Here is a 14,541-nt window from a genome sequence, read left to right on the forward strand (position 1 = left end):
GAAGCTGATTTGACACACAATGAGAAAAAAATAGTTCTGTTTTCAGCAGGTTTTTGAAATTTGTGTTCAGAGGTGGGTAGGGATGGAGACCAGGATGAGGGAGTTCAGGTTCAGAAAGAAAGGAGTTCAGAAAAATAAAATACAGTGATGTCTCCTGGTTTAATTCTCACCTGTGTGAACTCACCTGCAGCTGGAGCTGAAGAGACTTTGTCTTCACTTCAGAGGAAACAGACAAACTGCTGCTTCTCACGCAGTCTGAAAAACTCTCACAGCTTAACTTTGTATATATACAGAGACAAACACGCCACAGCAACATTTAAAAAACATTTGTAGTTTCACTTTCTAAATCTGCGATGGTGACAAACAGTTCTAGAGGATTGACGATCGTTTAACAGGTGCATCACACGAACACACACACAGGGGTGGCTGTGGCTCAATAGGTAGAGCAGTTGGCTGCCAATCGCAGGATTGGTGGTTCGATTCCCGGCTGCCACGTCACATGCCAAAGTGTCCTTGGGCAAGATACTGAACCCCTAGTTGCCCCTGGTGAGTGGCACACATTTCCAAGCAGCTTGATGACTGTGCCTGTAAAATCTCACTCTCCACACTGAGAAGGCAGACAGGCCTCAGCCAGTGGTTAATGATACTGGAAGACTTGAGTTCAGCCCAGAGGAAGGGAAGATACAGGTCTACTGTCTCAATGAGCAGTTTGTTCCGAGGTGTGCTGCCTCTGGCTGCATGTGCGTCCCGTACAAGTGGAACAACGTTTGCTGATCTGTGAGCATGTTTGAGGAGAGGCTGATGAATCTGGCTTTAAACACTGAAGAAGCTTCAACTACAAAAAAAAAGATGTCAAACTTTAAAGATCTTCCCAAACAAGTTTAGCTGTCGTCTTTAATTTAAATTTTCTGTCAGGTTGGTACAAATGTTTGACATGTTCAAAGTCTAGAGGGCGACGGCTCCGGGCGACCACTGCTATGAGAACCACTGTACTGTGAGTACAATGTGCTGCTGCTTGTTTTTAACTCACCCGGCCGTCCACTGGAGAATCTGAACTCTTGCAGTTTGTCCTTCACGGGGATGGAGGGTTGGTGAACAGCTGGAAAACACACACAGACTCAACAACCACAGCACTGATGTCTACTAATGACAATGTCAGCATTAAGCTGGAAAGTCAGTGATCAGAGAGTCAAATGTCATCAGAACCAGTTGATCAACATTCTCAGACAGAGATCAGTCACTCAGCAGCGGTTACTCAGTTTCTTACCCAGTAAAACCACGACGACGTGTCACATCTTTAGATGTGAAACTTCAGGTGAAATTTGTCAAACTGCTGCTTCGGCTTCAGTCTGTCGATCTCTCACAGCTTCGCCTTTTATACCTATAGAGACACGCACAAGTCACAGCAGGTGGAACATTCAGAGCTCTTACATGAAATAGCATGTATTTATCTGAAAACAGATAATAGAGTAGTAATAATGAGGATTACTTAACCATCACCTGAGTTACTGACTGATCCACCCACAGATCCCCTCAGGTTCTTTCTTTCTGCAGGGTGTTCCTGCTCAAAGACAGTTATTACTTTTACTGGAATATTAAACTGAAATTCAACAACTTAGTTTAAGTTCATTTATAGACACTTTCTTGTCTTGACTCAAACAGCCGGAGGAACAACTTGGTGCTTATGTTCCATCTGATCCAAACAGGCCAATCAGGTTCTGACAGTAACTCTCACAGAGAGCAGCTCCCACAGGTTCCTCCTCAGACGAGGAACCTGTGTTGGAGAAGCAAACGTTTCCACATCTACAAGGATCTGTCTGTAGAAAAGACAGGTCTAACAGACAGAGAAGACCTGTATCTCTTTCTGCATTCGGACCACAAGTCTTGGAGAACCGGTTTTAGTCTTTTTGCTGCTGCTCCACACTGGGTCGCACTTAATTGTGAGTTTCAAAGAAGGGCGAGGTCATATTTCTTCATCATCATCTGCTTGCACTACGTTTCCTTCAGAATGAACACGACAGTGAATCTTTGTTGGTGAAAATTTTCACATTCAAATGAATCATTTGATCCAGTGTTAGAACCGAAAACTGAGATCCAGTAGGTTCAGGATCAGAAAAACGAACTGTTAAGTAATTAACAGTTGGAACAGGAAGAACAACAGGTTTTCAGGAGGGAAACACTGAGATCTTATTAACTCTCAGAGCCAAGCTGCCCGTTAATATTCAGTCATGTTCATTTTTGAAACGTTAGATCGTGAGAGGCAGACGAATCGGTTCTTCTGTGCTGAAGATCAGAGTCAGTGACGTGACATGAAGCCACATGTCTCAGTCATCCAAATTTCAATGGCCACAGAGAATCAGTCAGATTATTATCAGCTGTAATAATCTGCTGCATGTTTTACTGCACATCTTCATACTGATGTTCTTCAGGGAGTAGTCACCACCCACTCCACTCCAACAGCAAAGATTAGTGCTGGGCCATTAGCGTGGTGTTTTTCTAAAGAACTGAACCAAGGTATCGTCCAGGTTTGTGCTGCAGAATGGTTTGAAGCAGGAGGACCATTACAACCAATTGGACCTTCAGCCTCTACCGTGTAGCAGCTTTGTAGTATTTTAATTTAAGGATTGAATTCAGTCGTTAGTTGTAATCATTGATCCAATGTACAAATTAATAATTAACTCTTTAACTGAAGTCTTTTACTCGTGCTGCTCTAATGGTAATGTCACAGTCATGAATCCATCTCACATCCATCATTTCACCTGTCTTCATTTGTTTCATTTCAGGTCTCACCGAGCCAGTACTCTCCAGCAGGGTCACTGAACCCAAACTTCTATTTAACAAACCAATGGCAGAAAATGATAAATAGTGTGAAAGCTACAGATTTAAAAAATACTGCTAATCTGTTTTCTCACATTCTAACATAGTCATATGTTTTTCCAATGTGTTGAACCTAGCAGCTGACTTCTATATTGAAGAAATATTGTCCATGGCTCTTCTGACTCTAACCGGTGTATATACAAGGCAACAGCTTCTGAATAGCCGTCCTCAGAAGGGACCACTATGAGTTAAACATTTGGAGAAATTTGGACACCTCATAACAGAGACAGGCTTTGAACAAGGAACCAGGGACTCATCCCAGGCTGATACTCTACCCACTGAGCCACAGGCTGCTAGTGAAACGCTGAGTCATGTGGTCTATGTGACGTGATGAGACCTCAACTAGGACAGCAGGATGAAAAGTGTTCAGCAAGTGATCCAACAACTAACACGAGATGACTCATCTTGGACTTGGACTTCAAGTCCAACAGCAGTAAGGAACAAAAGCAAGAGGACAGCGTTTAAGTCTAAGGCAGAGGACAGCACAGATACATGTTTCAAGAGATAGAAGCAAAATAAAGGCCAAAACAAGTCTGAAGGGGAGCTGCAGGTCTATCACCAATTAATACCAGGCAGGCAATCAAGTCATTGTCAAAGCAGGACACTGCAGAGGACACAGGTGGTTGTGTGAAAGCACAGACACACCTTTACACAGCTACATTCGGCCCTGCAGCCTTCCCAGCAAAATCCACTGCTGATGAAAAACACAACTCATGAACCAGTGAACCGTGTGTCACCTTTTGTTTGTCAGCAGGTGTTTCACTTTATTTCAGGTTCATTGTGTTGTCATGTGTTGTACCTTTCTAATGTTATAGATGTGACATAACACTTTGACCTCGACTTGTATGAACTGGTAAAATACTACAAGACTACAAGAACACATGTCCCCAGATTCTTCATTACTGAAGAACTTTATTCTACAGGCTGCAACGTAAGCTGCATCTACAATCTACTTCTCTTTAATAATAATGGCATACATGTACAGTATGTATCTATGGAGAAAATAACTTAGCTGACAGACACTCAACTTCTCTGCAGAAAGCATCTTTACAGACTCAGGTGTCTCTGAAAACAATGGGTTTTCTTGTAGTTCCTCTCTGTGGTGGATGTTAAACTTCCATCAATAGGACAAAAAGTATTTATTCACAGTGAACAATGAAAACCAAGAACAAAGAATGTACAGTCAGTGAATGTTTATCGGGAGCAGGAAGGAAACTTCAAGTGAAGTCAGGAAAACCTCCTTCTCACTACGTGGAAGACTGTAGTACTACTTCAGCAGGCAGAAAGGAACGACGGAAGACACACAGGAAAGTATCTTTACTGGGATGTATGACTCTCAGGTAGGTACCAGAATATTCTGGCGTTCTCAGAAATCACGCTTGCTTGCGGGAGATGGAATTATAGTATTTTAATTTGTAGTAATAAGTCACAGTTTTTTTTAGCAAACTGTTTGTTCTTCAGATGTGTTCAGACGTGGGGAACAGTGGCTCACTCAACTGCAGCATTAGGACATTATAAGTATATTTATTTAAATGACTGAGGCCAGAACAGGAGCATAACATTAGCACCTATTGTGGATGGAAACACCTCCTCCTCCTCCTCAGGGCTGATCAGTCTGGAAACATTTACCCAGAGACACACTCACATTACAATCAGACATGATGCACAAGAAGCAGGTAAACGATGGGACAGAGGTTCTGATTGCTTCATTTCTAGGATTATACTGAAGCAAATACAAGAATTATCATATAATCAGACTGTTATATTCTACAGATTCTGGGAGATTATAGGATAGATGAGAGAGAAAGAGGAAAAAATCAACATCAGATCTTCTGCTGTCTGTTTGTCCTGGACATTTACTGCACAGGACGGATCTTCATAATGATGCTCTTCAGGGAGTAGTCAAAACCCTTCCACTGGTACCAAGAGACTCCAACAGCATACAGAGTACCATCAGCCCCCCAGCGATAAACCCCGTTGGGGTTTGTACTGTGACAGGCGTTGTACCAGAACGCCCCCAGGTGTAATCTGGCACAGTTTCTGGAATCAAGGTCTTGGTCTTTGTCAAAGGTAGAGAACTTCTGTCCATTGTGATAAGTCAGGGCATCTCCTACAGAAACACAAATGTTTAATCACAACATTAATGATACTACTACAACTTTACTACAAGTAGAACTACTGGCTACTTTACAAACACTCCATAGTTTCCATTAACCATTGAAACAGAAATTTTCTCTGAACATGAGGGCGCGTTCAACACTGGGTTTGAATCAAAGCTGTTTATTTTATTTCTGTAGGTAGGTTGTTGTGTGTGTAGAGTAACAACAGACAGAATATGTTCTTTTCCTACAGCCAGGACGTAAACGTCTGCTGATAACCCACCTGCTCCTCCATCAGTGAATCCAGACACATTCAGTTTGTATCCATCACACTCTCCACTGATGAAAAACGAGGAGTAACGAGCAAACGCTTTTTTCCCATCAAAGTCCTGCATGTCGACCAGCAGCTCGAACTTTCTCTGGTTTGTCAGGAAGTAGATATTGTCCAGACCTGGACACACACAAATTTAAGACTTGATCCTGTCCATCAACAAGTGAACAGGACATGCTGCTGTATTTGTACTTTCTACACAGTGAATTTCATGTAGTAACAAGTCAGTCTGGTTTCAGGTCTCACCAAGCCAGTACTCTCCAGCAGGGTTACCGAACCCAAACTTGTAGTAATCCCAGGGTCTGTAGAAGTTCACTGTACCGTCCATCCTCCTCTGGAACACCTGGGGACAGGTTGTTGTTTCCAGACAACAAGATGATGATTTATTGTGACAGTCAAACAGGAAGTGTTCTTACTGACGTTCAGTTCAAATACTCACCGTCCATCCTCCTCCTGATGAGTCCATGTCACAGTACACCTACACACACACACACACACATTTATTATTTATGATCTAAAACCATATCCACTACTACAAACTACTTGTTAGTGTGATTCTGTCAGAATCCGTCCTTGTGGTCTCATCTTTACACCGTCTTCTTCTTCTAGACATTAACCTGTCTCCCAGACAGGACAGAGCTTACCTGGACAGCTGACCTTTCTCCAAGAGGATAGATGGTGTACACTCCACTGTATGATCTGTTGTCTCGTCGATGGATGTCGCTGCAGTCCACTGGTCTGTAGAGCTCTGAGCAGCTGGTCAACAGTGGAGCCAGCAGGAGGAAAAGGGCTGGTACTGTCTGGAACAGAGGAGGTTTGAACTGATCTCATGGTGAATAACTTGACAGAGACACAACTGTTGTCCTCTGCAGAAAGCATCTTTACACTTCACGTCAAACTCACCTTCATTGTCACACGATCAAACTGCTGATGTAGATCAATCCGAACACTGTGAAGAAAAGTAATATCAGTAAATACACAGGAAACAAAAGATTCTATGAACACAGTTGATATTTGGTGTCCAGACTCTGCTCTTGTCTTGTCTCCATTCATTAACCTGTAAGACTGGACAGTGACAGAACACAAATCCTGACAATAGCTATTTTCTGGACTCTGGCTGTTGTAAAGTGTTAACCTTTTACTTTGGGGCTCAGGCAGTTTGAATTTCAAAATATCCATTTGGAGTCACAGCAAATACTTTTACTAGTTTGATGTAAGAGTAAGTAAACGTCAGGTGAAGTCATTGAGCTTTGTCTTATTAAAGTTACTACTACAGTGGAGCAGACCTACCTGGTTATTGTACTGACCACTTGTCCTCTGCACTTTCTGACTGTCTCGTCCACGTCCACCTGCTGCTGCTGCACCTGAGCTTCTGACAACTTAACTTTGTTGTTGGTTGGTATTAACATCATCAGTTCACTTCCTGCATTGGCTGGTGTCTCTGAAAACAATGGGTTTTCTTGTAGTTCCTCTCTGTGGTGGATGTTAAACTTCCACCAATGGAACAAAAAGTATTTAGTCACAGTGAACAATGAAAACCAAGAATAAAGCAAATGTTTGATATACTGAGTCACAATTATAACTTAATCTTGTTATCTGGTCACTTTTTCTTGAATTAGAACTTTTACCCTTTTATCTTTGTGTCAGTCTCACACCTGATTTGTCACAGTTTGTCCAAACTACCCATGGTTTCTGTTTTTTTGCAATAATACAGTAAGTGAAGGTTTTTCAGGAGCAGAAAGAAACTTCAAGTGAAGTCAGGAACACCTCCTTCCCAAATACCTGGAAGATCGTATTACTACTTCAGCAGGCAGAAAGGAACAACAGGACAAGCACCAAACTGGGACAGTAGATCTAGTGAATAAGTAAAGCTTGTTTGAAATTTGTTTGTGTGAGTCTGCTGATTTAGCCTCTTTATCAGTCTGTTTAATGACTTAATGTAATAAGTGTTAAGAACCGTAGGTAGAGAGTTTCGGTCTGTTGTTGGTGGTAGTTTCAGCTTAGTAATCACTGAGCATACCAGCCATTACACAGATCATCAACACCTCCCTCACAACAGGCACCTTTCCCACCTCGTTCAAGCAGGCCCAGATTACTCCACTGTTGAAGAAGCCTTCTCTGGATCCCTCCCTTGTGAAAAACTACAGGCCAGTCTCTCTTCTACCATTTCTGGCCAAGACCCTGGAACGTGCAGCCTTCAACCAACTCTCTGACTTTCTTTCCCGGAAAAATCTGGCTTCAAGAGTGGTCACTCCACAGAAACAGCACTTCTGACTGTTGTGGAATCCCTATGGGTGGCTAAAGCTGCAAGTAACCCCTCTTCTGTCCTTTGACACTGTGAACCATCAGATTCTCATGACTGCACTCTCAGACTTGGGCATCTCTAGATCAGCTCTAGCCTGGCTTCGTTCATACTTGTCCGGACGAACCTTGAACGTATCCTGGCAGGGGCGTGATTCTGAATCTCATAACCTCTCCACCGGTGTACCACAGGGCTCAGTCCTCGGCCCTCTTCTCTTTTCTATCTATACTTCGCCTTTAGGCTCTATCATGAGAAAAAGACACCTTCAACTTAACATTCCCAAAACTGAACTTCTAGTCTTTCCTGCCAGACCTTTGACACAACACAACATCAGCATTGACATTGTATCTGCGGAGATTGTCCCTACTAAGTCAGCCAGAAACCTGGGGGTCATCATTGATGATCAGCTGACCTTCACAGAACCGCCAAAGTCTCTAGGTCATGTAGATATGCCCTCCACAACATCAGAAAGATCAGACCCTACTTTATGGAGTGCACGACCCAACTCATACAGGTGTTGATCATATCTCGTCGTGACTACTACAATGCACTGCTGATGGAGTTACCGGCATCCACGACCAACCCCCCCCTGATGATCCAAAATGCAGCAGCACGTCTCATTTCTAATCAACTAAAATAGGTCTCATGTCACACCGCTCTTCAGATCTTTGCATTGGCCTCCTGTGACTGTTCTGCATCTTCTTTTGCACTTAAAAACTGCTCTCCTGTACTTGCTTCTCATGAAACAGAGACAGTTCTTTAACAGCACTTTGCTTTGATGTTTTTCTCCTTGACTAAGATTTTTTGTGTTGTTCCTCACTTGTAAGTCGCTTTGGATAAAAGTGTCTGAAAAAAAGACTAAATGGAACGACAGAAGACGCACAGGAAAGTATTTGTAATGGAATGTATGACTCTCAGGTAGGTACCAGAATATTCTGGCGTTCTCAGAGATCACTCTTGCTTGTGGGAGATGGAATTATAGTATTGTAATTTGTAGGATTAATAATAAGTCACCGTTTCATTTAGCAAACTGTTTGTTCTTCAGATGTGTTCAGACGTGGGGAACAGTGGCTCACTCAACTGCAGCATTAGGACATTATAAGTATATTTATTTAAATGACTGAAGCCAGAACAGGAGCATAACATTAGCACCTATTGTAGATGGAAACACCTCCTCCTCCTCCTCAGGGCTGATCAGTCTGGAAACATCTACCCAGAGACACGTTCACATTACAATAAGACATGCTGCACAAGAAGCAGGTAAACGATGGGACAGAGGTTCTGATTGCTTCATTTCTAGGATTATACTGAAGCATTATAATGATTGCTTCATTTTGCACCTGAATTTCAAATAACAGGAATACCTGAACCGATTCATCTTCCACATTGGACACAGTAACTCTCAGCTTCTGGTATTAAACTTCTACCTTTAGCAAAACTAGAATGAAGTTGGACTTTTCTGTGGTTCTGCTTTATGTTAATAAAATGAAAGTGGGAACAGACTGAAGAAACACGTGTCTGTTCTGATGATGAAACTGAACTTTGAGAAATGTTTTTCCTCAGCTGTGGAACAGAACAGTGTTTGACAGAGGGGTGAACCTCTCCCCATCCCCATCTCTGAAACACTGTTTACATGAGTCACTGCCCTGACTTGTTGATTTAACTCATTAGGTGAGAGGAGTTGAGCGGCTGGTTAGTGTATAGTATTATTAATACAAGTCACTCGTCCTTTGGTGCTTCATCACTTCACTCATTCAATTGGATGTTTCTGATGGAAACTGCTCTGGATTTGTTCCTCTGGATCCTCCACTAAGTTCCCACCTGACCAATCTCTGCACCAGCAGCTGCTCACATACAGTCAACACCTGACTTCAGCTCCGATGGAAAAGATTCTGTCAACTACTGATTCATTTAGAAGATTATATTGAAGCAAATACAAGAATTATCATCTGATCAGACTGTTTCATTCTACAGATTCTCTGAGATTATAGGATAGATGAGAGACTAATTCTAATTCTAAAATCCAGTCACAGACCCTCAGAGACTGTGGGTCTGTGATTCTTGTTCTCGTGCACCAACTCAAATTCAGATATTCTGATGGAAAACAAGTGAAATAAGTTGAATATGTTATTTTATTTTGATGATTTTTGACTTTATTAATTAACCTAAATATGCTTTGAAGAAAACATATTAACAATCACAAATGACTTGTGTCGTCTTTATACGACCACTGTTCCTGAAGTTTTTAACAACTGATTTACAGATTTGTTTTTCTGTGTGAATCAGGTAACAAAACTGCACATTTTAAATATAAAGAAAATGACACATCTATTACACTGCAAAAGGACGGATCTTCATGCTGATGCTTCAGGGAGTATTCAACACCCCTCCACTGTAACCAAGACAACCAGTACCATCAGCCCCCCAGCGATAACCCCAGTTGGGGTTGTAACAGCCTCTGTACCAGAACGCCCCCAGAGATGATCTGGCACAGTTGTTGGGCCAAGAATCCTGGTCTTTGTCGGAGGTGGAGAACTTCTGTCCGCTGTGATAATTCATGGCGTCTCCTACGGAAACATGTAAAGTCACAAATGAACTGAAGGCAGCACAGTTTGTCACTGGTTTGTCTACTTAGACTCCAAGAACAAATCGAGTCTGAGGATCCAAAGTCTCAGAAACACAGACCTGATCGCTGCTGCTCTTGTTACAGGGGACAATAAAACCATCTGTGGGTTAACCAACACAGTGAGGTCTGTTTCTGCTGGCATACTTCATTTGGTTTTCATTGGTCAGAAAAAGTCACCATGACACAAGTTTATGAAGAGAGATGAGCTGAGGTGATTCTCTCTGTTAATCCTGGAACTCTTTTCATTTTCCACGTATTTTATTCTTCCACCAGTAATGAAGATGCTGCTGAACATTAATCTGTTTCTAGGTATCAACATATTATAGATGTATCATCTAATCATAGTGAAAACAGATAGGACCTGTTTCTGATAACCCACCTTTTCCTCCATCAGTGAATCCAGACACATTCAGTTTGTATCCATGACACTCTGCACTGATGGAGAACGAGGAGTAACGAACAAATGCTTTTTTCCCATCTAAGTCCTGCATGCCGACTGCAGCTCGTAGTTTCTCTGGTGTGTCAGGTAGCGGATGTTGTCCAGACCTGGACACACACAAAGATGTAGAAAGTGCAGTTATTTGTTTTTGACTCCAAGAATATAGAACACATATTTTTTAACGTCCTGTTTGTGGTTTTTCACAACAGAATTTATTTTTAAACACAGTGAATTTCATGTAGTAACAAGTCAGTCTGGTTTCAGGTCTCACCGAGCCAGTACTCTCCAGCAGGGTCACCGAACCCAAACTGGTCTGTAGAAGTTCACTGTACCGTCCATCCTCCTCTGGAACACCAGGGGACAGGTTGTTGTTTCCAGACAACAAAGTGATGATTTATTGAGCACTGGTTATGTACATATTTGATTAAGAATAGGATTGAGTCATGAAAAGTGTATTAAGTTTGTGAACCCTCTGGAATTTTCTATATTTCACTATAATTCCTGCAGAAACTAAAGAGTGATCTGATTTTTGTAGCAGTTCTATAACTAAAAAAGTTATTTGTTTGAAAACTTGGACAAATCCATGTTGAATTTCAGTTCACTTACTTTTCCAGCAGCACTTTGAATGTTGTCGGTGAAGATTCTCAGTCGTCCAGGTGAAGTTATCTGGAAGTTTAGTCATGGCAACTGGACTTCCTTTAGTTAGGTGAAACGTTTCGCTACTCATCCAAGTAGCTTCTTCAGTCTGAAGATAGTTGGTTAGAGGCCGCAAATTTATGCTCCAAGGCTGGTTTCACTCCACCCCTTGCCCTGAATAGGCTCGTTAGGTGAAACAAAGGATGGGGGGGATGTGAAGGATGTAATGATCACACCTCAGCCCACCCCCTCGTAACACCTAAATGGGTCGTTAAGTGTGTCCAACCTGGTGCAGGTGTGAACTGGTTCTGGCCTTTTTGGGGATAGATGAAAGGGCAGCATGATAAATAGAAGACAGGTTGTGTCTAAGTCCTCCACCTCTGTTGAGAGAGGGAGTGTTGATTTGCACATGCACGGCTTCCCTCACCCCTCTCTCAAACCACTTGTCCTCTTTGTCCAATATTTTAACGTCACAGTCCTCAAATGAGTGTCCTTTATCCTTAAGATGAAGGTACACCGCTGATTCAGGACCTGAGGTGTTACTCCTCCTGTGCTGTGCCATCCTCCTGTGTAGCGGCTGTTTGGTTTCTCCAATGTACAGTTCAGGGCATTCCTCACTGCATTGGACCGCATACACTATATTGCTCATCTTGTGTTTTGGAGTCCGATCTTTGGGATGTACAAGTTTCTGTCTGAGTGTGTTAGTGGGTTTGAAATAGACAGGGATGTTGTGTTTTCTGAAAATCCTCTTCAGCTTATCTGAAACCCCAGCCATGTAAGGTATGACCAGGTTTTTGCGTAGGACCTGAGACTCCGACTGTTCCCTTGTTCTTTTCCTGGAACAGGTTCCTGCTTTGTTAAAGGCCCACTTGGGATATCCACAAGTCCTGAGCGCTGTCTTCAGATGCCTGTCTTCTTTCTTTTGGGCTTCTATGGAGGTGGGGATGTTTTGCGCTCTGTGGTTCAAAGTCCTGATGACTCCTATTTTGTGTTGTAGTGGATGATGTGAGTCGAACAACAGGTACTGGTCCGTGTGGGTGGGTTTTCTGTAAACCTCTATTTCCAGTCTTCTGCCTGCCCCAATGATGACCGCGCAGTCCAGGAAGGCCAAACGGTTATCAAGGAGAAATGGGTTAAGAATCTCTCAGACAGAGAACTAACCCCTCCAGAGAGGGAGGTCTTATCCAAAGGCCTAAACTATGCAGTCACCCCAAAACAAGTTCCTGTTGTGGATTTCATTACAGCGACTGAAACCGCCATCCGAAACAACAACCTACCACTGGCAGAAGCAGAAGAACTTCGACTCAAAGTCTCTGCAGCTCTCTCCAGTGCACAACCACCAGATTCCAACCTCACCAAGGATGAGAGAATTGCGCTGACATCACTCAGCAGGGATGAGACTATTACCATCCTTCCTGCGGACAAAGGAAGATGCACGGTCATTCTGAATACAACAGACTATCATGCCAAGGTGATTTCGCTTCTGGAGGATAAGCACACATACGAAAAACTGAAAAGGGACCCCACCAGCAATTACAAGAAGAAGGTAATAGACTGCCTGAAACATCTGGAACTGAAAAATGCCATTGATAGGGCAACCTATTACAGGTTGTATCCTGGGGAAGCCACTCCTTGCCTCTATGGCCTTCCCAAGATACACAAGGAAGGAGCCCCCCTCAGACCTATAGTCAGCAGTATTAACTCAGTAACATACAACATTGCCAAATTCCTGGCCACAGTATTGGCCCCACTAGTTGGACACACGGACCACCACATCCACAACTCAGAGGACTTTACGGCAAAGGTCAGGGACCTGGAACTGGATACGGATGAAACCATGGTATCCTTTGATGTTACGTCTCTCTTCACCAGCATCCCCACTACGGACGCATTGACATCGGTGAAGAGAAGACTGGAAGAAGACAGTTCCCTCAACACCAGAACCAACCTCGGCCCCGACCAGATCTGTTTGCTCCTGGACCTGTGTCTCAACACCACGTACTTCACGTACAGAGGGGACTTCTACAAACAGAGACATGGCTGTGCCATGGGTTCCCCAGTGTCACCCATTGTAGCAAACCTATACATGGAAGAGGTGGAGAAGAAAGCTCTCAACTCCTTCCCAGGGACGACACCGACCCACTGGTTCAGATATGTGGATGACACCTGGGTGAAGATCAAGACCCAGGAGTTACAGTCTTTCACAGACCACATAAACTCAGTGGACACCAACATCAGTTTCACTAGAGAGGACACCAAAGATAACCGTTTGGCCTTCCTGGACTGCGCGGTCATCATTGGGGCAGGCAGAAGACTGGAAATAGAGGTTTACAGAAAACCCACCCACACGGACCAGTACCTGTTGTTCGACTCACATCATCCACTACAACACAAAATAGGAGTCATCAGGACTTTGAACCACAGAGCGCAAAACATCCCCACCTCCATAGAAGCCCAAAAGAAAGAAGACAGGCATCTGAAGACAGCGCTCAGGACTTGTGGATATCCCAAGTGGGCCTTTAACAAAGCAGGAACCTGTTCCAGGAAAAGAACAAGGGAACAGTCGGAGTCTCAGGTCCTACGCAAAAACCTGGTCATACCTTACATGGCTGGGGTTTCAGATAAGCTGAAGAGGATTTTCAGAAAACACAACATCCCTGTCTATTTCAAACCCACTAACACACTCAGACAGAAACTTGTACATCCCAAAGATCGGACTCCAAAACACAAGATGAGCAATATAGTGTATGCGGTCCAATGCAGTGAGGAATGCCCTGAACTGTACATTGGAGAAACCAAACAGCCGCTACACAGGAGGATGGCACAGCACAGGAGGAGTAACACCTCAGGTCCTGAATCAGCGGTGTACCTTCATCTTAAGGATAAAGGACACTCATTTGAGGACTGTGACGTTAAAATATTGGACAAAGAGGACAAGTGGTTTGAGAGAGGGGTGAGGGAAGCCGTGCATGTGCAAATCAACACTCCCTCTCTCAACAGAGGTGGAGGACTTAGACACAACCTGTCTTCTATTTATCATGCTGCCCTTTCATCTATCCCCAAAAAGGCCAGAACCAGTTCACACCTGCACCAGGTTGGACACACTTAACGACCCATTTAGGTGTTACGAGGGGGTGGGCTGAGGTGTGATCATTACATCCTTCACATCCCCCCCATCCTTTGTTTCACCTAACGAGCCTATTCAGGGCAAGGGGTGGAGTGAAACCAGCC

The 14,541-nt window shown here is 43.4% G+C and overlaps 2 protein-coding genes across 3 annotated transcripts; one reads left to right on the forward strand and one right to left on the reverse strand.

Moving 5' to 3' along the window:
* Positions 1-4,311: 4,311 nt before the first annotated feature.
* LOC113147682 (microfibril-associated glycoprotein 4-like) lies at positions 4,312-6,727 on the reverse strand. 2 transcript variants are annotated; one of them, XM_026338840.1, is made up of 7 exons: positions 6,598-6,727; positions 6,211-6,256; positions 5,952-6,107; positions 5,747-5,785; positions 5,554-5,650; positions 5,260-5,427; positions 4,312-4,987 (listed from the first exon to the last, which is right to left on the reverse strand). In XM_026338840.1, the coding sequence occupies exons 1-7, from the start codon at positions 6,717-6,719 to the stop codon at positions 4,734-4,736; spliced, it is 882 nt and encodes a 293-aa protein (XP_026194625.1). In that variant the 5' UTR covers positions 6,720-6,727; the 3' UTR covers positions 4,312-4,733. The 2 variants fall into 2 exon arrangements, with proteins under 2 accessions (XP_026194625.1, XP_026194626.1); XM_026338841.1 differs by having other exon boundaries at positions 6,615-6,657.
* Positions 6,728-10,724: 3,997 nt separating this feature from the next.
* LOC113147679 lies at positions 10,725-14,347 on the forward strand (the record flags this gene model as incomplete). The annotated part of the gene is made up of 3 exons (XM_026338836.1): positions 10,725-10,761; positions 12,156-12,220; positions 12,377-14,347. Coding segments are annotated over exons 1-3 (2,073 nt in total), but the record flags the coding sequence as incomplete, so codon positions are not given.
* Positions 14,348-14,541: the final 194 nt, after the last annotated feature.

This window comes from Anabas testudineus, unplaced genomic scaffold, assembly GCF_900324465.2.
Source record: "Anabas testudineus unplaced genomic scaffold, fAnaTes1.2 Contig282arrow_ctg1, whole genome shotgun sequence".
Classification (NCBI taxonomy): Eukaryota; Metazoa; Chordata; class Actinopteri; order Anabantiformes; family Anabantidae; genus Anabas; species Anabas testudineus.

Excerpts from the sequence above, each read along its gene's own strand:
- LOC113147682 (XM_026338840.1), bottom strand. The coding sequence starts at position 6,719 with ATGATGTTAATACCAACCAACAACAAAGTTAAGTTGTCAGAAGCTCAG. Across the intron at positions 6,108-6,210 it reads TTGATCGTGTGACAATGAAG|ACAGTACCAGCCCTTTTCCT; the intron begins GTGAGTTTGACG and ends CCTCTGTTCCAG. Across the intron at positions 5,428-5,553 it reads TGCTGGAGAGTACTGGCTTG|GTCTGGACAATATCTACTTC; the intron begins GTGAGACCTGAA and ends GTGTGTGTCCAG.